Source organism: Pristiophorus japonicus, chromosome 21 (assembly GCF_044704955.1).
Source record: "Pristiophorus japonicus isolate sPriJap1 chromosome 21, sPriJap1.hap1, whole genome shotgun sequence".
Classification (NCBI taxonomy): Eukaryota; Metazoa; Chordata; class Chondrichthyes; family Pristiophoridae; genus Pristiophorus; species Pristiophorus japonicus.
Window position 1 is genome coordinate 37,058,766 of NC_091997.1, and position 20,969 is coordinate 37,079,734.

General features: G+C 50.4%; 2 protein-coding genes across 2 annotated transcripts in view; one reads left to right on the forward strand and one right to left on the reverse strand.

Annotated features, from left to right (window-relative positions):
* Positions 1-1,060: 1,060 nt before the first annotated feature.
* LOC139233949 (post-GPI attachment to proteins factor 3-like) lies at positions 1,061-17,888 on the reverse strand. The gene is made up of 5 exons (XM_070864640.1): positions 17,641-17,888; positions 9,778-9,875; positions 9,297-9,449; positions 1,229-1,291; positions 1,061-1,126 (listed from the first exon to the last, which is right to left on the reverse strand). The coding sequence occupies exons 1-5, from the start codon at positions 17,816-17,818 to the stop codon at positions 1,061-1,063; spliced, it is 558 nt and encodes a 185-aa protein (XP_070720741.1). The 5' UTR covers positions 17,819-17,888.
* A 46-nt stretch (positions 17,889-17,934) lies between these two features.
* LOC139233948 (receptor tyrosine-protein kinase erbB-2-like) overlaps positions 17,935-20,969 on the forward strand; it is a 29,015-nt gene continuing 25,980 nt past the window's right edge. The window contains exon 1 of the mRNA XM_070864639.1: positions 17,935-18,016. Within this exon, the coding sequence (XP_070720740.1) occupies positions 17,962-18,016 (55 nt within the window). The 5' untranslated portion in view covers positions 17,935-17,961. The remainder of the gene's footprint in view (positions 18,017-20,969) is intronic.

Consider the following 20,969-nt stretch of genomic DNA (forward strand, 5'->3'; position numbering starts at 1 on the left):
TGGGGGAAAGAGGGGGACGGGGGGGAAAGAGGGGGACGGGGGGGGATAGAGGGGGACGGGGGGGATAGAGGGGGACGGGGGGGAAGAGGGGGACGGGGGGGAAGAGGGGGACGGGGGGGAAGAGGGGGACGGGGGGGAAGAGGGGGACGGGGGGAAGAGGGGGACGGGGGGGGAAGAGGGGGGGGAAGAGGGGGGGGAAAGAGGGGGGGGAAAGAGGGGGACGGGGGGAAGAGGGACGGGTGGGAAAGAGGGGGACGGGGGGGGGAGAGGGGGACGGGGGGGAAGAGGGGGGGGGAAAGAGGGGGACGGGGTGGGAAAGAGGGGGACGGGGGGGAGAGGGGTAACGGGGGGGGGGAGAGGGGTAACGGGGGGGAGAGGGGTAACGGGGGGGGAGAGGGGTAACGGGGGGGGGAAGAGGGGTAACGGGGGGGGAAGAGGGGTAACTGGGGGGAAGAGGGGTAACAGGGGGGGGGAAGAGGGGGACGGGGGGGGAAAGAGGGGGACGGGGGGGGGAAGAGGGGGGACGGGGGGGGAAGAGTGGGACGGGGGGGGGAAGAGGGGGACGAGGGGAAGAGGGGGACGGAGGGGAAAGAGGGGACGGGGGAGGGGTAACGGGGGGGGAAGAGGGGTAACGGGGGGAAGAGGGGTAACGGGGGGGAAGAGGGGTAACGGGGGGAGAGGGGTAATGGGGGGAGAGGGGTAACGGGGGGGGAAGAGGGGTAACGGGGGGGAAGAGGGGTAACGGGGGGGGAAGAGGGGTAACGGGGGGGAGAGGGGTAACAGGGGGGGAGAGGGGTAACGGGGGGGGAAGAGGGGTAACGGGGGGGAAGAGGGGTAACGGGGGGGAAGAGGGGTAACGGGGGGGAAGAGGGGTAACGGGGGGGGGAAGAGGGGTAACGGGGGTGGTGAAAGAGGGGGAGGGGGAAGAGGGGGACGGGGGGGGGGAGAGGGGGACGGGGGGGAGAGGGGGACGGGGGGGGGAGAGGGGGACGGGGGGAGAGATGGGGAGGGGGACGGGGGGGGAGAGGGGACGGGGGAGAGGGGGACGGGGGTAAGAGACTCACCGGACACAGCACAGGTAGACGGAGTAAAGCATCACGGCCGAAGCACAGAAATAATCCATTTTCTGCAAAATGAAAATGACAATAAATGCCACATTGCCGGTGGGTGTAAAACCACGACTGTTGGGTCAGGCTGGGTCCGCAGCCCCGCCGATCGGGATACTCACCTCTGTCAGTGCGGTGTCGCGTGTGTGGAACACGGTGGACCAAACCCAGGCATTGAGGCTAACCTACAGGGAGAGAGAGGCTGCCGATCACTTAAAATATCAGTCACATCAAAGAGCCCAGCTTTCAGCCCTGTCGCTCAGCCCTGTCGCTCAGCCCTGAGGTCAGTGTCGGGAGTTTGAACACAACGCATCGCAGGCACAATGCGAGACTGTGCGTCCGACTTGAGCTAACACCAGCGTGATGAGCGGTGCGAGGACAGGCTGGAGATAACCAGAACACACCGTGCAGTGACTAGCACTCAGCCCTGCCTCAGCAGACTCCAATTCCATTATGGGAGAACGACATTACACTCTGACTGTCAATGGGTAGGGATGGGATCAGCACAAGCCTCTTCATGGAATGATACAGCACAGAACGAGCTATCCAATTCGACCCACTCCCCTGCTCTTCCCCGTAGCTCTGCAAGTTTCCCATCTCAAATCCAATTCCCTTTTGAAAGTTATTATCGAATCTGCTCCCACCGTCCTTTCAGGCAGCGCGTTCCTGATCACAACAACTCACTGCGTAAAAAAATGTTTCCTCATCTCCCCCTCTGGTTCTTTTGCCAATCACCTTAAATCTGTGTCCCTCCGGTTACAGACTCTCCTGCCTCTGGGAACAATGTCTCCTTATTTACTCAATCAAAACCCCTCATGATTTTGAACACCTCGATTAAATCTCTCCTCAACCTTCTCTGCTCCAAGGAGAACAGCCCCAGCTTCTCCAGTCTCTCCACGTAACGGAAGTCCCTTGTCCCTGGAACCATTCTGGTAAATCCCCTCTGCACCCTCTCCAAGGTCTTGACAACTTTCGTAAAATACGGGGGCCAGAATTGGCCACAATACTCCAGCTGGGGTGGTTTATAAAGGTTTTGCACAACTTCCTCTAAAGACTCTTAGTTTTAGTTTGAGTTGGATAGATAAGGGGGAACCAGTGGATATGGTGTATTTGGATTTTCAAAAAGTATTGGATAAGGTACCTCAAAAGAGGGTATTGCACAAAGTTAGGGCTCTTGGATTGGGGGTAATATATTAGCATGAATTGAGGATTGGTTAATGGACAGAAAACAGAGAGTAGGAATAAACGGGTTGGCAGGCTGTAACTAGTGGGGTGCCGCAAGGATCTGTGCTGGGGCTTCAGCTGTTCACAATCTATAACAATAGCTTAGATGAAGGGACCGAGTGTAATGTATCCAAGTTTGATGACAATACAAAGCTAGGTGGGAAAGTAAGTTGTGAGGAGGATGCAAAGAGGCTGCAGGGGATATAGACAGGTTAAATAAGTGGGCAAGAACATGGCAGATAGAATGGAATGTGAGGAAGTGTGAAATGATCCACTTTGGTAAGAAAAATAGAAAAGCAGAATTTTTTTTTTTAAATAGTGAGAGATTGGGAAATGTCGGTGTTCAGAGGGACCTGGGTGTCCTTGTACACGAATCACTGAAAGTTAACATGCAGGTACAGCAAGCAATTAGGAAAGCAAATGGTATTTAAGCTTTTAGTACAAAAGGATTGGAGTAGAATGATAGAACGGTTCTAGCCACGTGCAAATTGGTGCTGGGAGAAGCTGATTAGGGAAGTGAACACGTGGCTGAAGGAGTGGTGTGGGAAAGAGGGGTTCCATTTGTATTGGGACAGGAAGGAACATAGAAACATAGAAAATAGGTGCAGGAGTAGGCCATTCGGCCCTTCGAGCCTGCACCACCATTCAACATGATCATGGCTGATCATGCAACTTCAATACCCCACTCCTGCTTTCTCTTCATACCCCCTGATCCCTTTGACCATAAGGGCCACATCTAACTCCCTTTTGAATATGTCCAACGAACTGGCCTCAACAACTTTCTGCGGTAGAGAATTCCACAGGTTCACAATTCTCTGGGTGAAAAAGTTTCTCCTCATCTCGGTCCTAAATGGCTTACTCCTTATCCTTAGACTGTGACCCCCCTGGTTCTGGACTTCCCCAAAATCAGGAACATTCTTCCTGCATCTAACCTGTCCATTCCCGTCAGAATTTTATATGTTTCTATTAGATCCCCTCTCAATCTTCTAAATTCCAGTGAGTATAAGCCTAGTCAATCCAGTCTTTCTTCATATGTCAGTCCTGCCATCCCAGGAATTAGTCTGATGAACCTTCGCTGCACTCCCTCAATAGCAAGAATGTCCTTCCTCAGATTAGGAGACCAAAACTGAACACAATATTCCAGGTGAGGTCTCACCAAGGCCCTGCACAACTGCAGTAAGACCTCCCTGCTCCTATACTCCCCTCGCTATGAAGGCCAACATGCCATTTGCTTTCTTTACTGCCTGCTTCTTTACTGTTTGTCTACCTTCAGTGACTGATGTACCAGTACCGTTGGGACGGGCTCTACCTGAACCAGGCTGGGACCAGGTCCTAGCGGAAAGGATAAAGGGTGGTCACCAGGACTTCAAACTAGTAAATGGGGTTGGGGGGGGGGGGGGGGGGCTCAGGTGGAACTTGTAGTAAAAATAGTTTAAAAACAAACGCAAGGGAAGAGAGTAGAGTAACACCAGAAATTGCGCTTTGGGCACTAGAGGTAAGGGGAAAACTAAAAGATGGAAAGTGATTAAACCAGGAGAGAGAAATAAGAAACATGTGAGTAAAGCAGCAGAGCTGAAGCATAGGCTTGGGTGTGTGGTCCCAAATAAGCGTTCTTTATACAAACGCAAAGTGTAAGGAATACATTGAATGAACTGCAGGCACAAATTCAACTTGGAGGGTGTGACATGGCAGCCATTGCTGAGACATTGCTGCAAGTCAGGACTGGGAACTAAATATACCCGGTTATAAGGTCAACGGGACAGATAGGGAAACTGGCAGAGTGGGAGGGGTAGCCTTAGTGATTAAAGATAAAATCACTTCAGTGATTATATCCTCTCTTAACAGAGGGAAGCAGCCAATGGAGACTTTATGGGTTGTATTAAGAAATAGGAAAGGATTTAAGGCTGTAGTGGGAGTTGTGTATAGGCCCCCTGGTAGCAGCTGTGAAGTGTTAGATTGTATACATGCAGGGATTGGACAAGCATGTAATAAAGGCAGAGTGGGTTTAATGGGGCATTTTAACTTTCATATAGATTGGGAAAAGCAGAATAGCATCTGTCAGAAAGGTAGGGAATTTCTTGAGTGTGTCCCAGATAGCTTACAACAATATGTCCCAGAACAACAAGGGGACAAGCCATATTAGATTTAGTAATGAGCCAGATTTAGTTATTAACCTAACTGTGCGTGAACATTTATCCAATAGCGATCATAACATTATCAAGTTTAATGTAGTGTTTGACGGGAGAAACGTGAAACAGTGACTAAGATTCTAGATTTGGGTAAAGCTGACTTCAGCAGGATGAGGCAGAGACTGCCCACAGTAAACTGGGCAAACCTGTTCATGGGTAAAACGGCAGAAGATCAGTGGGAGGTGTTCAAAGAATAATTGAAGGTGATACAGAACCAGTTTATCCCTGAGGGCCAAGAGCTCCACTGGCCCAAAAACCAGCCATGGACGGCCAGAGAGGTGAGGGACAGCATCAACTGAAGGGCAAAGGGCAGACAAATCCCCCCAAAACACCGATCCTGGCCAATGGGAAAGATACAAAGGGGCAGCACAGGGTCACAGAACAGATAGCGAGAGCTACAAAAAGGGAATATGTAAAGAAACTCGCGAGGGATATCAAAATCAACACACATTTTTTTTACAATTATATTAGGAAAGAGGCTAGTCAAGAGTAACACGGGCCCCTTAAACACAAAGTGGTGAGAGTATCGATGATAAGAAGGAAACAGTGGACATGTTGCATAATTACTTTGCGCCAGTATTTACAGTCAAGGAACAGGATAGCATGCTGGAAATCCAAAGGAAACTAAATCAGGGACTTAATAAAATGAACCCAAGTAAAATAACAGTAATGAAGATGATAATGGCACTAAAGAGTGACAGATCCCCAGGGCCAGATGGCTTCCACCCAGGGTTTAAAGGAAGTCGGTGAGTACATTGCAGACGCACTGACTATAATCTTCCAAAGTTCTCTAGACTCAGGAACCGCCCCTTTAGATTGGAAAATTGTGCATGTACTCTGCTTTTAAAAATGGTGTGAGGGGGAACCAGGGAATTATGGACCAGTTAGCTTAACATCTGTTGTCGGAAAGTGATTGAACACCTCGAAAACTTTCAGTTGATCAGAGAGAGCCAGCATGGATTTGTGAAAGGTCATGCCTGACAAACCTGATTGCATTTTTTGAGGAGGTGACTAAAGTAGTGGACAGGGGAATGTCTATGGTGGTTATTTATATGGACTTCCAGAAGGCCTTTGATAAAGTCCCAGGTAGAAGCCCATGGAATTGAGGGCCAATGAATGACCTAGTTAGGCAATTGGCTGAGTGGCAGGAGACAGAGAGTAGGGATAATGGGCAGGTACCCGAATTGGCAGGAGGTGACTGGTGGTGTCCCGCAGGGATCTGTGTTGGGGCCACAACTATTCAGAGTATTTATTCATGACTTAGATGATGGCATAGAAAGTCTCATATCCAAATTTCCCAAGACACAAAAATAGGCAGTACTGTAGGCAGTGTAGATGGAATCACAAAATGACGAAGGGATATCGACAGATTTAGTGAATGAGCAAAACTGTGGCAAATGGATTTCAATGTAGGTAAATGTTTCAGGTCCACTTTCGACCTAAAAAGGAGAGAACAGGATACTTTCTAAATGCTGCAAGGCTAAAAACAGTGGAGGTCCACAGAGAATCAGGGGTCCAGGTACATAGATCATTAAAATGGCATGAACAGGTACAGAAAATAATCAAAAAGGCTAATGGAATGCTGGCCTTTATATCCAGAGGACTAGAATACAAGGGGGTAGAAGTTATGCTGCAGCCATACAAAGCCCTGGTTAGACCACACCTGGAGCACTGTGAGCAGTTCTGAGCACCACACCTTAGGCCACACCTGGAGTACTGTGAGCAGTGCTGGGCACCACATCTTAGGGAGGATATATCGGCCTTGGAGGGAATGTAGCGTAGGTTTACCAGAACGATACCGGGGTGCCGCAGGGATCAGGGCTGGGACCCCAACTATTTACAATCTATATTAACAACTTGGATGAAGGGACCGAGTGTAACGTAGACAAGTTTGCTGATGATACAAAGATGGGAGGAAAAACAATGTGTGAGGAGGACACAAAAAATCCTGCAAAAGGACATAGACAGGCTAAGTGAATGGGCAAAAATTTGGCAGATGGAGTATAATGTTGGAAAGTGTGAGGTTATGCACTTTGGCAGAAAAATCAAAGAGCAAGTTATTATTTAAATGGAGAAAAATTGCAAAATGCTGCAGGACCTAGGGGTCCTGGTGCATGAAACACAAAAGGTTAGTATGCAGGTATAGCAAGTGATCAGGAAGACAAATGGAATCTTGGTGTTTATTGCAAAGGGGATGGAGTATAAAAGTAGGGAAGTCTTGCTACAGTTATACAGGGTAATGGTGAGGCCACACCTAGAATACTGCGTGCAGTTTTGGTTTCTATATTTAAAAAAAGATGTACTTGCTTTGGAGGCAGTTCAGAGAAGGTTCATTCGGTTGATTCCGGAGATGAGGGGGTTGACTTATGAGGAAAGGTTGAGGAGGTTGGGCCTCTACTCATTGGAATTCAGAAGAATGAGAGGCGATCTTATTGAAATGTATAAGATTATGAGGGGGCGTGACAAGGTGGATGCAGAGTGGATGTTTCCACTGATAGGGGAGACTAGAACTAGAGGGCATGATCTTAGAATAAGGGGCCACCCATTTAAAACTGAGATGAGAAGGAATTTCTTCTCTCAGAGGGTTGTAAATCTGTGGAATTCGCTGCCTCAGAGAGCTGTGGAAGCTGGGACATTGAATAAATTTAAGACAGAGACAGATAGTTTCTTAACAGATAAGGGGATAAAGGGTTATGGGGAGCGGGCAGGGAAGTGGAGCTGAGTCCCTGATCGGATCAGCTATGATCGTATTAAGTGGCGGAGCAGGCTCGAGGGGCCGTATGGCCTACTCCTGTTCCTATTTCATATGTTCTTATGTAAGATATTAAGGGGAACTGATACGGTAGATAGAGAGAAACAATTTCTGCTGGTTGGGGAGACACTGGAGAGGGTGCAGAGAAGATTTACATGGATGGTACCAGAAATGTAAGAGTGTACCTCTCAGGGAAAGATGAACAAGCTGGGTCTCTTTTCTCTTGAAAAAAGGCGGCTAAGTGGTGACCTAATTGAGGTCTTTCAAATGATGAAAGGTTTTGATAGAGTGGATACGGAGAGAATGTTCCACTTGTGGGGAAGAGCGAATCTAGAGGCCACCAATATAAGATCGTCACCAATAAATCCAGAATTCAGAAGAAACTTCTTTACCCAGAGAGTGGTGAGAATGTGGAACTCGCTGCCACAGGGAGTGGTTGAAGCGAATAGTATCGATGCATTTAAGGGGAGGCTAGACAAGCATATGGGGGAGAAAGGAATAGAGGGTTATGCTGATAGATTTAGATGAGGAAAGACGGGAGGAGGCTCGAGTGGAGCATAAACGCCGGCATGGACTGGTTGGGCTGAATGGCCTGTTTCTGAGCCGTATATCCGATGTAATATTGCCTCTCTTCATTCTTCCTACCAAAATTTATCACTTCGCACTTTTCTGTGTTAAATTTCATCTGCCACGTGTCCACCCATTCCACTAGCCTGTCCTATGTCCTCTTGAAGTCTTACTGCAACTATATAGGGCATTGGTGAGACCACACCTGAGGTATTGTGTACAGTTTTGGTCTCTTTATCCAAGGAAGGATATACTTACCTTAGAGGGAATGCAACATAGGTTCACCAGACTGATTCCTGGAATGGGGGGGGGGGAATTGTCCGATGAGGAGAGATTGAGCAGACTGGGCCGATATTCCCCAGAGTTTAGAAGAATGAGAGGTGATCCCATTGAAATGTTAAAATTCTTAAGCGGCTTGACTGGGTAGATACTGGGAAAATCATTCCCCTGGCTGGAGAATCTATAACTAGGGGTCAGTCTCAGAATAGAGGGTCAGCCATTTAGGACTGAGATGAGGAAAAGTTTCTTCACTCAGAGGGTTATGAATCTTTGGAATTCTCTACCCCAGAGGGCTGTGGATGCTCAGTCGTTGAATATATTCAAGACAGAGATCGATAAATGTTGGATATTAAGGGAATTAAGGGATATGGGGATAGTGCGGGAAAGTGGAGTTGAGGTCGAAGATCAGCCATGATCTTATTAAATGATGGAGCAGGCTCGAGGGGCCAAATTGCCTACTCCTGCTCCTAATTCTTATCTTTTTTCACGAGGAGGAGCCAATAGAAATCTAATTGTCCCCTTCGTGCAGTCGCTTAAGGAATGATCGATGGAGTGATTCAACACACCCCTGCCCGCTCCCCTTCCCCACCTCCCGCACCCTCTCCCCATTCCCGTCCCGCCCGCACCCCACCCACCCTCTCCCTTTAACCCCCACCTGCTCCCCTTCCCCACCTCCCGTACCCTCTCCCCATTCCCCTCCCGCCCACCCTCTCCTTGTAGCCTCCACCAGCTCCCCTTCCCCACCTCCCGTGCCCCGCTCCCACCCTCTCCCCATTCCCCCCCCACCCGCCATCTCCCTCACCCGCCCACTCCCCCACCACCCTCTCCCCATCCTCACAGGCATTAGAATAAGCCTTGGACGAGGGTGGGATAAATCGGCCAGAGTTCCCGCTCCTGATTCCTGCTAGAACCTGTGTGGACACAGGGTGAGACCAGGATCAGGCTCGGGCCGATGCCCCCCTAGCACGGTGTGTGAATAGCCCGACAATACTCAGCATTCCCAGGGATCGCTGAGAGGTTTGAAAGGCAATGCCGGAGGGTGCAGGGCAGGCAGGCAGTTACGATCCTGACAGTGGGGGTGGAACACTGAACAAGCCCAGAGACACCACGGCTTTACAAATAACTGGGTTTATAGATGCCACCACGGGAGAGCAGAGCAGAGACAAGTGTTGGGGTTACCATGGCGAAAGAGATGCAGGTTTGGTACATCGGAGACTCGATAGGCACAGCTGCCCGGTATCGGCCCAACATTGCAAAGTTGGCCAGTCCGTTCAGCACTGAGGCAATGGCCGAAGCAGGCTCCTGGAAGAAGAGGAATCGGTAGAAGGGCCACTGCAAGAGGAAATGCAAACACAGGCACTGGTCAAAGCACAGAGAGCGCCCGGCATCCCAAGCCTCCCCTCCTCTCTCATTCATCCTGTCCACCCCCTCCTACTCACTCGCCTCCCGACTGTTCCCTCCCTCCATTCCCTTCCGACCCACCAATGCCCTCACCCCCAATTCTCCTCTCCCCAAGGTGGGGTCTCGGCAAGGGAATTTCAGGCTCCCCATTCGTTCCCTGCTGTCAAATCAGAGCCCCAGCCAATGAAAGTGCTGACAGCTGAAGCTGTCATCGATCACATGCCTGTCAGTCAGCGCCTCGCGGCAGCGACAACTTTACCTTGCCATGAAATTGAGGCACGTTGTGTCCTTCTTTAACGTACAGTCCCACTGTCGCCCACATACAGTTGTACTTACAGTCATCAGCACAGCTCCAGCCTGCCAACACAAACAGACACAAACAACGTCAAAGCTCAGACTGCTGACGGCAACTCATTCCGACAAAGCTTCATCGCTCGGAGGCAGCGCAGCATTAATGTGTTGGCCATTGCCCGAGAATAAGCCACACAAACCAGACGGGCGCAGGCTCCATCCCCAGCCTATGATGAGCGGGCTGATCTCAGATGGGCCGCGCTACCCCAGGAACTCAGGAAAGGAAATCCAACTGCTTCCTGTTCCTGATCAATTTCTACTCACTCCAACTGGACTGGAAAGGACGTGAACATCATGCACAGACGGAATAGAAACAGAAATTTACAGCGTAGGAGGAGGCCATCTCAGCCCATCGTGTCCATGCCGGCCGACAAAGAGCCCAACGGCCCTCGGTCAGCAACCCTGAAGGTTACATATAAACCTATGAACAATGGCGGAAAGGTAAAAAGCACCCAGCCCAACCAGTCTGCCTCACACAACTGCGACACCCCTTATACTGAAACATTCTATACTCCACCCCAACCGAAGCCATGTGATCTCCTGAGAGAGGCAAAAACCAGATAAAAACCCAGGCCAATTAGGGAAATAAAAATCTGTGAAAATTCCTCTCCGACCCATCAGGTGATCGAAACTAATCCACGAGATCACCCTGGCCGTATTAGATTCCATGATGTACTTACCATCGTGCCAGCTCTAGGTCCGTAACCCTGCAGGTTATGGCACTTCAAGTGCCCATCCAAGCACCTTTTAAATGTGGTGAGGGTTTCTGCATCCACCATCCTTCCAGGCAGTGAGATAGAAATCCCCACAACCCTCTACGTGAAGAAGCCCCCCTCAAATCCCCTCTGAACCTTCCACCAACTACCTTAAAACTATGCCCCCTCGTAATTGACCCCTCCACCAATGGAAATAGGTCCTTGCTATACACTATATCGAGGCCCCTCAAAATGTTATGTGCCTCAATAAGGTCTCCCCTCAGCCTCCCCTGTTCCAATGAGAAACATAGAAAGTAGGTGCAGGAGTAGGCCATTCGGCCCTTCGAGCCTGCACCACCATTCAATAAGATTATGGCTGATCATTCACCTCAGTACCCTTTCCTGCTTTCTCTCCATACCCCTTGATCCCTTTAGCAGTAAGGGCCATATCTAACTCCCCCTTGAATATATCCAACGAACTGGCATCAACAATACTCTGCGGTAGGGAACTCCACAGGTTAACAACTCCCTCCGAGTGAAGAAGTTTCTCCTCATCTCAGTTCTAAATGGCTTACCCCTTATCCTTAGACTGTGTCCTCTGGTTCTGGACTTCCCCAACATCGGGAACATTCTTCCTGTGTCTAACCTGTCCCGTCCCGTCAAAATTTTATCTGTTTCTATGAGATCCCCTCTCATCCTTCTAAACTCCAGTGAATAAAGGCCCAGTCGATCCAGTCTCTCCTCATATGTCAGTCTAGCCCTCCCTGGAATCAGTCTGGAGAACCTTCGCTGCACTCCCTCAATAGCAAGAATGTCTTTCCTCAGATTTGGAGACCAAAACTGAACACAATATTCCAGGTGAGGCCTCACCAAGGTCCTGTACAACTGTAGTAAGACCCCCCTGCTCCTATACTCATAACCCCTAGCTATGAAGGCCAACATACCATTTGCCTTCTTCACCCAGCTTATCCAATCTGTCCTCATAGCTAAGATTCTCCATTCCAGGCAGCATCCTCGTAAATCTCCTCTGCACCCTCTCCAGTGCAATCATGTCCTTCCTATAATACGGCGACCCGAACTGCACGCAGTATTCCAGCTGTGGCCTAACCAAAGTATTATACAATTTAAGCATAACCTCTCTGCTCTTGTATTCTATGCCTCGGCCAATAAAGGCAAGCATTCCGTATGCCTTCTTAACCACCTTATCCACCTGGCCTGCTTCTTTCAGGGATCTGTGGATAAACACTCCAAGGTCCTTCTGTTCATCTACACTATTAAGTGACCTACCATTTAATGTGTATACCCTTTCCTTATTAGCCCTCCCCAAGTGCATCACCTTACACTTCTGAATTAAATTCCATTTGCCACTACTCTGCCCACCTGACCAGTAGATTTATATCCTCCTGCAGTCCATGACTTTCCTCTTCATTATCAACCACACAGCCAATTTGAGTGTCATCTTCAAACTTCTTAATCATACCCCCTATATTCAAATCTAGATCATTGATGTATACCACAAAAAGCAAGGGACCCAGTACTGAGCCCTGCAGAACCCCAATGGAAACATCCTTCCAGTCACAAAAACTCTCATCAACCATTACCCTTTGCTTCCTACCTCCAAGCCAATTTTGGATCCAACTTGCCACTTTGCCCTGGATCTCATGGGCTTTTACCTTCATGACCAGTCTGCCATGTGGGACCTTATCAAAAGCTTTGCTAAAGTCAATATACACATCATACGCACTACCCTCATCGACCCTCCTGGTTACCTCCTCGAAAAATTCAATCGGGTTAGTCAAACACGACCTTCCCTTAACAAATCCGTGCTGACTGTCCCGGATTAATCCTTGCCTTTCCAAATGTAGATTTATCCTGTCTTTCAGGATTTTTTCCAATAATTTTCCCACCACTGAGGTTAGGCTGACAGGCCTGTAATTACTCGGCCTCTCCCTTTCTCCCTTCTTAAACAAGGGTACCACATTAGCAGTCCTCCAATCCTCCGGCACCATGCCTGAATCCAAAGAGGACTGGAAAATGATGGTCAAGGCCTCTGCTATTTTCTCTCTTGCTTTGGTCAACAGCCTGGGATGCACTTCATCCGGGTCTGGGGACTTATCCACTTTCAATGCTGCCAAACCCCCCAATACCTCCTCTTTCACTATGTCTATTTCGTCCAGAATTTCACACTCCTCCTCAATAGCAGTATCTACATTACCCCTTTCCTTTGTGAAAACAGACGCAAAGTATTAATTAAGAAGCATACCAACATCTTCCGCCTCCATACACAGATTACCCTCATGGTTTCTAATAGGCCCTACCCTTTCTTTAGTTACCCTCTTGCTCTTAATATATTTATAGAACATCTTTGGGTTTTCCTTGATTTTACTTGCCATGAATTTTTCATGCTCTGTCTTAGCATTCCAAATATCCTTCTTAATTTTACCTCTGAACTTTCTATATTCCTCCAGAGATTCTACAGTATTTAGCTGTCGGTATATGACATAAGCTTTCCTTTTTTTCTTTCTCCTCCCTTGTAAGTCCCAAATCATCAGGGGCTCTAGAATTGTTATTCCCACCCTCCAGACAGTCAGTGCCTGTGGAACCGTACCCGAGTGAGAGTCAGTGTGTGTGTGTGGGACCCGTACCCCAGTGAGAGTCAGTGTGTGTGGGACTGTACCCCAGTGAGAATCAGTGTGTGTGGGACCCGTACCCCAGTGAGAGTCAGTGTGTGTGGGACTGTACCCCAGTGAGAATCAGTGTGTGTGGGACGATACCCGTGTGAGAGTCAGTGTGTGTGGAACTGTAACCCAGTGAGAGTCAGTGTGTGTGGAACTGTACCCCAGTGAGAGTCAGTATGTGTGTAACCGTACCCCAGTGAGAGTCAGTGTGTGTGGGACTGTACCCCAGTGAGAGTCAGTGTGTGTGGGACTGTACCCCAGTGAGAGTCAGTGTGTGTGGGACTGTACCCCAGTGAGAGTCAGTGTGTGTGGGACTGTACCCCAGTGAGAGTCAGTGTGTGTAGAACTGCACCCCAGTGAGAGTCAGTATGTGTGGGACTGCACCCCAGTGAGAGTCAGTGTGTGTGGGACTGCACCCCAGTGAGAGTCAGTGTGTGTGGGACCCGTACCCCTGTGAGAGTCATTGTGCGTAGGATCCGTACCCTAGTGAGAGTCAGTGTGTGTGGAACAGTATCCAGGTGAGAGTCAGAGTTTGTAGAACTGCACCCCAGTGAGAGTCAGTGTGTGTGGGACCCGTACCCCAGTGAGAGTCAGTGTGTGTGGGACCCGTACCCCAGTGAGAGTCAGTGTGTGTGGAACTGTACCCCAGTGAGAGTCAGTGTGTGTGGAACTGTACCCCAGTGAGAGTCAGTGTGTGTGGAACTGTACCCCAGTGAGAGTCAGTGTGTGGGGACCCGTACCCCAGTGAGAAACATAGAAAATAGAAACATAGAAAATAGGTGCAGGAGTCGGCCATTCAGCCCTTCGAGCCTGCACCGCCATTCAATAAGATCATGGCTGATCATTCCCCTCAGTACCCCTTTCCTGCTTTCTCTCCATACCCCTTGATCTCTTTAGCCGTAAGGGCCATATCTAACTCTCCCTTGAATATATCCAATGAACTGGCATCAACAACTTTCTGCGGCAGGGAATTCCGCAGGTTAACAACTCTCTGAGTGAAGAAGTTTTTCCTCATCTCAGTCCTAAATGGCTTACCCCTTATCGTTAGACTATGGCCCTTGGTTCTGGACTTTCCCAACATCGGGAACATTCTTCCTGTATCTAACCTGTCCAGTCCCATCAGAATTTTATATGTTTCTATGAGATCCCCTCTCATCCTTCTAAACGCCAGTGAATATAGGCTCAGTCAATCCAGTCTCTCCTCATATGTCAGTCCTGCCACCCCGGGAATCAGTCTGGTGAACCTTCGCTGCACTCCCTCAATATCAAGAACGTCCTTCCTCAGGTTGGGAGACCAAAACTGAACACAATATTCCAGGTGCGGCCTCACCAAGGCCCTGTACAACTGCAGTGAGACCTCCCTGCTCCTCTACTCAAATCCCCTAGCTATGAAGGCCAACATGCCATTTGCCTTCTTCACCACCTGCTGTATCTGCATTCCAACTTTCAATGACTGATGAACCATGACACCCAGGTCGCGCTGCACCTCCCCTTTTCCTAATCTGCCGCTATTCAGATAATATTCTGCCTTCGTGTTTTTGCCCCCAAAGTGGATAACCTCACATTTATCCACATTATACTGCATTTGCCATGCGTTTACCCACTCACCTAACCTGTCCAAGTCACCCTGCAGCCTTTTAGCATCCTCCTCACAGCTCACACTGCCACCCAGCTTAGTGTCATCTGCAAACTTGGAGATATTACACTCAATTCCCTCATCCAAATCATTAACGTATATTGTTAATAGCTGGGGTCCCAGCACTGAGCCCTGCGGCACCCCATTAGTCACTGCCTGCCATTCTGAAAAAGACCCTTTTATCCCGATTCTCTGCTTCTTGTCTGCTGACCATAGAAACATAGAAACATAGAAAATAGGTGCAGGAGTAGGCCATTCGGCCCTTCTAGCCTGCACCGCCATTCAATGAGTTCATGGCTGAACATTCAACTTCAGTACCCCATTCCTGCTTTCTCGCCATACCCCTTGATCCCCCTAGCAGTAAGGACCTCATCTAACTCCTTTTTGAATATATTTAGTGAATTGGCCTCAACAACTTTCTGTGGTAGAGAATTCCACAGGTTCACCACTCTCTGGGTGAAGAAGTTCCTCCGCATCTCGGTCCTAAATGGCTTACCCCTTATCCTTAGACTGTGACCCCTGGTTCTGGACTTCCCCAACATTGGGAACATTCTTCCTGCATCTAACCTGTCTAACCCCGTCAGAATTTTATATGTTTCTATGAGGTCCCCTCTCATTCTTCTGAACTCCAGTGAATACAAGCCCAGTTGATCCAGTCTTTCTTGATAGGTCAGTCCCGCCATCCCGGGAATCAGTCTGGTGAACCTTCGCTGCACTCCCTCAATAGCAAGAATGTCCTTCCTCAGGTTAGGAGACCAAAACTGTACACAATACTCCAGGTGTGGCTTCACCAATGCCCTGTACAACTGTAGCAACACCTCCCTGCCCCTGTACTCAAATCCCCTTGCTATGAAGGCCAACATGCCATTTGCTTTCTTAACCGCCTGCTGCACCTGCATGCCAACCTTCAATGACTGATGTACCATGACACCCAGGTCTCTTTGCACCTCCCCTTTTCCTAATCTGTCACCATTCAGATAATAGTCTGTCTCTCTGTTTTTACCACCAAAGTGGATAACCTCACATTTATCCACATTATACTTCATCTGCCATGCATTTGCCCACTCACCTAACCTATCCAAGTCGCTCTGCAGCCTCACAGCATCCTCCTCGCAGCTCACACTGCCACCCAACTTAGTGTCATCCGCAAATTTGGAGATACTACATTTAATCCCCTCATCTAAATCATTAATGTACAGTGTAAACAGCTGGGGCCCCAGCACAGAACCTTGCGGTACCCCACTAGTCACTGCCTGCCATTCTGAAAAGTACCCATTTACTCCTACTCTTTGCTTCCTGTCTGACAACCAGTTCTCAATCCATGTCAGTACACTACCCCCAATCCCATGTGCTCTAACTTTGCACATCAATCTCTTGTGTGGGACCTTGTCGAACGCCTTCTGAAAGTCCAAATATACCACATCAACTGGTTCTCCCTTATCCACTCTACTGGAAACATCCTCAAAAAATTCCAGAAGATTTGTCAAGCATGATTTCCCTTTCACAAATCCATGCTGACTTGGACCTATCATGTCACCTCTTTCCAAATGCACTGCTATGACATCCTTAATAATTGATTCCATCATTTTACCCACTACCGATGTCAGGCTGACCGGTCTATAATTCCCTGTTTTCTCTCTCCCTCCTTTTTTAAAAAGTGGGGTTACATTGGCTACCCTCCACTCCATAGGAACTGATCCAGAGTCAATGGAATGTTGGAAAATGACTGTCAACGCATCCACTATTTCCAAGGCCACCTCCTTAAGTACTCTGGGATGCAGTCCATCAGGCCCTGGGGATTTATCGGCCTTCAATCCCATCAATTTCCCCAACACAATTTCCCGGCTAATAAGGATTTCCCTCAGTTCCTCCTCCTTACTAGACCCCCCGACCCCTTTTATAACTGGAAGGTTGTTCGTGTCCTCCTTCGTGAATACCGAACCAGTTCTCTATCCACGTCAGTACATTACCCCCAATACCATGTGCTTTAACGCTGCACACCAATCTCTTGTGTGGGACCTTGTCAAAAGCCAGAGAGTCAGTGTGTGTGGGACTGTACCTCAGCGAGAGTCAGTGTGTGTGGGACTGTACCTCAGCGAGAGTCAGTGTGTGTGGGACTGTACCTCAGCGAGAGTCAGTGTGTGTGGGACTGTACCTCAGCGAGAGTCAGTGTGTGTGGGACTGTACCTCAGCGAGAGTCAGTGTGTGTGGGACTGTACCTCAGCGAGAGTCAGTGTGTGTGGGACTGTACCTCAGCGAGAGTCAGTGTGTGTGGGACTGTACCTCAGCGAGAGTCAGTGTGTGTGGGACTGTACCTCAGTGAGAGTCAGTGTGTGTGGGACCCGAACCCCAGTGAGAGTCAGTGTGTGGGACTGTACCTCAGCGAGAGTCAGTGTGTGTGGGACTGTACCCCAGTGAGAGTCAGTGTGTGTGTGGGACTGTACCCCAGTGAGAGTCAGTGTGTGTGGGACCCGAACCCCAGTGAGAGTCAGTGTGTGTGGGACTGTACCCCAGTGAGTCAGTGTGTGTGGGACCTGAACCCCAGTGAGAGTCAGTGTGTGTGGGACTGTACCCCAGTGAGAGTCAGTGTGTGTGGGACCCGAACCCCAGTGAGAGTCAGTGTGTGGGACCCGAACCCCAGTGAGAGTCAGTGTGTGGGACCCGAACCCCAGTGGGAGTGAGTGTATGTGGGACTGTACCCCAGAGGTGAAGGATTAATGGTCACGGTGAAGGATTGGGGTGAGGTGTGAAGGGTCCCTCACCTGCCAGCAGCATGTGGAGAGGCTGCAGTTTGCGGAAGGCCCGGAGCCCGGCGCCAGTGCAGTTTTCCTGCTCGCACAGCCAGACGCAGTGGCGGTAATGGGGCTCGCGGTCCCCCTGGGAGCAGCGCACGGCCCGCAGCCCCACCACACAGCACAGGGCCAGGGCGGCGGCCCACATCCCGGAGCCCAGCTCCCGGCTCCCCGCGCGGCCTCAACCCGCAGCCCGGGGTCCGTATCAGCCCAGCGCGCCGGCCCCGCCCCCGTCCACCGCGCTGGCCCCGCCCCCGCCCCGGACCGGAAGTGAGTGCGGGCGGCGGGAGGATGCGGCTCGCGGGTCTGCTGCTGCTCAGCGCGCTGAGCTCCGCCCGGAGACCAGGTGAGAGCCCGCGGTCTTGGCCTGAGGGAAGGGAAGGGGAGCGGGGCTGAGGCTCGCGGCCTGGGCCCAGCCCGGGAGAGAGAGGCCTGAGGGCGCGGGGCCCGGCCCGGGAGAGGCGCTGCGGTCCCTCGATCTCCACGACCAACAATGTGAGAATGACCGGATCATCTGTCTAGTGACATTGATTGAGGGATAAATATTGGCCCCAGGACACCGGGGATAACTCCCCTGCTCTTCCAATAGTGCTATGGGATCTTTTACATCCACCCGAGGGGGCAGACGGGGCCTCGGTTTAACGTCACATTCGAAAGGGGCACCTCGGACAGTGCGGCGCTCCCTCATTCTAAGCTTTTGTGCTCACGTTTCTGGAGTGGTACTTGAACCCACGAACTTCAGACTCTGAGGCATCTTGGGGAAATACTATGGGGAAGAATGGAAGCTGAGCCAGTAAGGGAGATATTAGGCGGGGCGACCAAACACTTGGTCAAACAGGTGCATTGTAAGGAGAGGGGAGCGATGGAGAGGAATGCAGGGCCACCATGTTCAAAAGGTCAATACCTTGTTTGAAGGGGAGAGTGGGGAAGTTATAGGGCTGGAGGAGATTACAGAGATAGGGAAATGCAAGGGCGAAGGGCCATGGAGGGATTTGAAAATAAGGATGAGAATTTCAAATCCGAGGCGTTGATCAATAAAGAGCCAACATAGGTCAACGAGCACAGGGGTGATGGCTGAACGGGACGTGGTGCGAGTTCGGGCACAGGCAGCAGAGTTTTGGATGACTGGGAGACCAGCCCCGAGGGCATTAAATTAGTTAAGTCTCGAGGTAACGAAGGCACGGATGAGGGTTTCAGCAGCAGATGAGCTGAGGCAGGGATGGGCGATTTTACGGAGGTGAAAGTAGGTAGTCTTGGTGATGGAGTGGAGATGGGTCGGGAACTGAGCAGGGTTAAATAGGAAACTTTTTGTGATTATTGATACTTCGTGTACAGTTGAAGCTATAACGACCACTTCAGGACAGACATTGGGGTGTAACAGGCAGGTGGTCTCCCAACACAGACCCCAATCTTGATGCGCAGTGAGTCGAAGGGTTTGGAGGTGTATTTCTCCCGTGGCTGGTATGGGAATGTTTGTGCTAGTGATTGCAGGTGTGTGTTTTTGCACAGTTCAATGTCGCCAGAATAACCGTCTGTCATTTATTAACTGACGGTCTGATTACCCCATGAGTCTCAGTGATGTAAGTCAGTGTAAGGGTGGAGTGCGAGGGTTACTTGCAGTTTGCTGATTGCTCTTTGCACATGCAAATTACCTGTGACTTAGCATCGGCACACCAGGCCAGTTCACTGACTCTTGGGCAAAAGCCTGATACTCTGCTGCAGACACCATTAGACAGGAAGTCAACAGAATTTGGACAAGTGTTTGGGTGATGCAAGACTCAGGGTAAATGTCCTTGAAAAGTTAATTTTTAAATATTACAACAGCACTGGATAGATTGATGCACTTTGTGACGTTGGTGCCCCTGTGATTGAGCACAGCCTGGTCACTGAGGTATCTATCGTTCAATGTGTTCACAACTGGCCAGTGGTTGTGGGCAAAGCATGATGTCATTTTAGAAAGTGTTTTTCTCAAATCATCTCGCACACTGACAGTTTCTGACACCTGCGCAGGAGGGACTGGCTCCGATTCTGGGCCCTGCGCAAGAGGGACTGGCTCCGATCCTGGGCCCTGCGCGAGAGGGACTGGCTCCGATCCTAGGCCCTGTGCGAGAGGGACTGGCTCCGATCCTGGGCCCTGCGAGCGAGGGTCTGGCTCCGATCCTGGGCCCTGCGCGAGAGGGACTGGCCCCGATCCTGGGCCCTGAGAGCGAGGGTCTGGCTCCGATCCTGGGCCCTGCGCGAGAGGGACTGGCACCGATCCTGGGCCCTGCGAGCAAGGGTCTGGCCCCGGTCCTGAGCCCGGCATAAAAGGAACTCAGTAGACCAGGCCAGGGAGGCAGCTGTCTAACTCCAGCAGGAGGTACAGATCCTGTTTTTCCTGAGTCTGTTTGTTGGGCCCCAGTGACATTTCCAGATTTCCAGAGGGTGGTAAGGGCAGAGTCCCGGTTGTGTTTGACGATCGCTCTGACTCCACATCACTCCCAGCTCAAACTGCGTCTCGATCTCGTCTGAGTGTGGGGAAAAAGTTTAAGATTAATGCTCAGTTCAAACTTTAGTTTAGTGAAGGAAGTGACTGTCTAAAATCACACGGCTGAACGAGCAGTTTCTGAATATAAATTCCCCGAACACTGACATGAGGGTAGCTTTTGTGCACTCATGGTTTTTTTGTGCTTGTTGGGCTGATGTTTAAGCGGCCACGTCGCATTTAGTGTGTTGGTAGGGTCAGGCTGTCGCCCAGTGCACTGAACTACTAATATTCAACGCATCTGCTGAGCGAGCATTTGCAGCGCGAGCTCGGACAGCTCTGGCTGAGTTCCAGTGTCTTTTGGTCAGGCAATGATGGGGCTTGGAGTCCCTGTGATAAGGGGGTGTGGGGCGGGGGAGCCAATCAGCCAGGGTTCCTGCCAGCTAATCTGTCACCCCGGCGAAGTGCCTGTGTGGTGGACAGGATTTAGGCTTGGCAGTGGTTCCCCACATGGCCGATTAGCCAGCTAACTCTGCCTAACTGCACACATGAAGAACGAAGAGGCTTTCGTTGAGATGTATTGGGCAAGCTTTGAATGTTTGGGATGCGGGAGAGCTGTGTGTGTGCTGTGCCTGAGCGACCCAGGATTCGAGGGCTGTGTCTGCTGTGCGTGATTGAGGGACAAGTGTGATCGGTCTCAGGCTGACGGGGTGTTCAGCGGGTCACCCGATCCCCAATACAGCAGCAGAAGAAGCTGCGATCCCTGTCGCAGAGGGAGATACAGGGAGAGAATGTGGAAATGTCATCAAGCTCTCCACCCCGATCCCTGGGGAAC

Excerpts from the sequence above, each read along its gene's own strand:
- LOC139233949 (XM_070864640.1), bottom strand. The coding sequence starts at position 17,818 with ATGTGGGCCGCCGCCCTGGCCCTGTGCTGTGTGGTGGGGCTGCGGGCC. Across the intron at positions 9,450-9,777 it reads TGCCTCAATTTCATGGCAAG|TGGCCCTTCTACCGATTCCT; the intron begins GTAAAGTTGTCG and ends TTCCTCTTGCAG. Across the intron at positions 1,127-1,228 it reads GCGACACCGCACTGACAGAG|AAAATGGATTATTTCTGTGC; the intron begins GTGAGTATCCCG and ends TTCATTTTGCAG.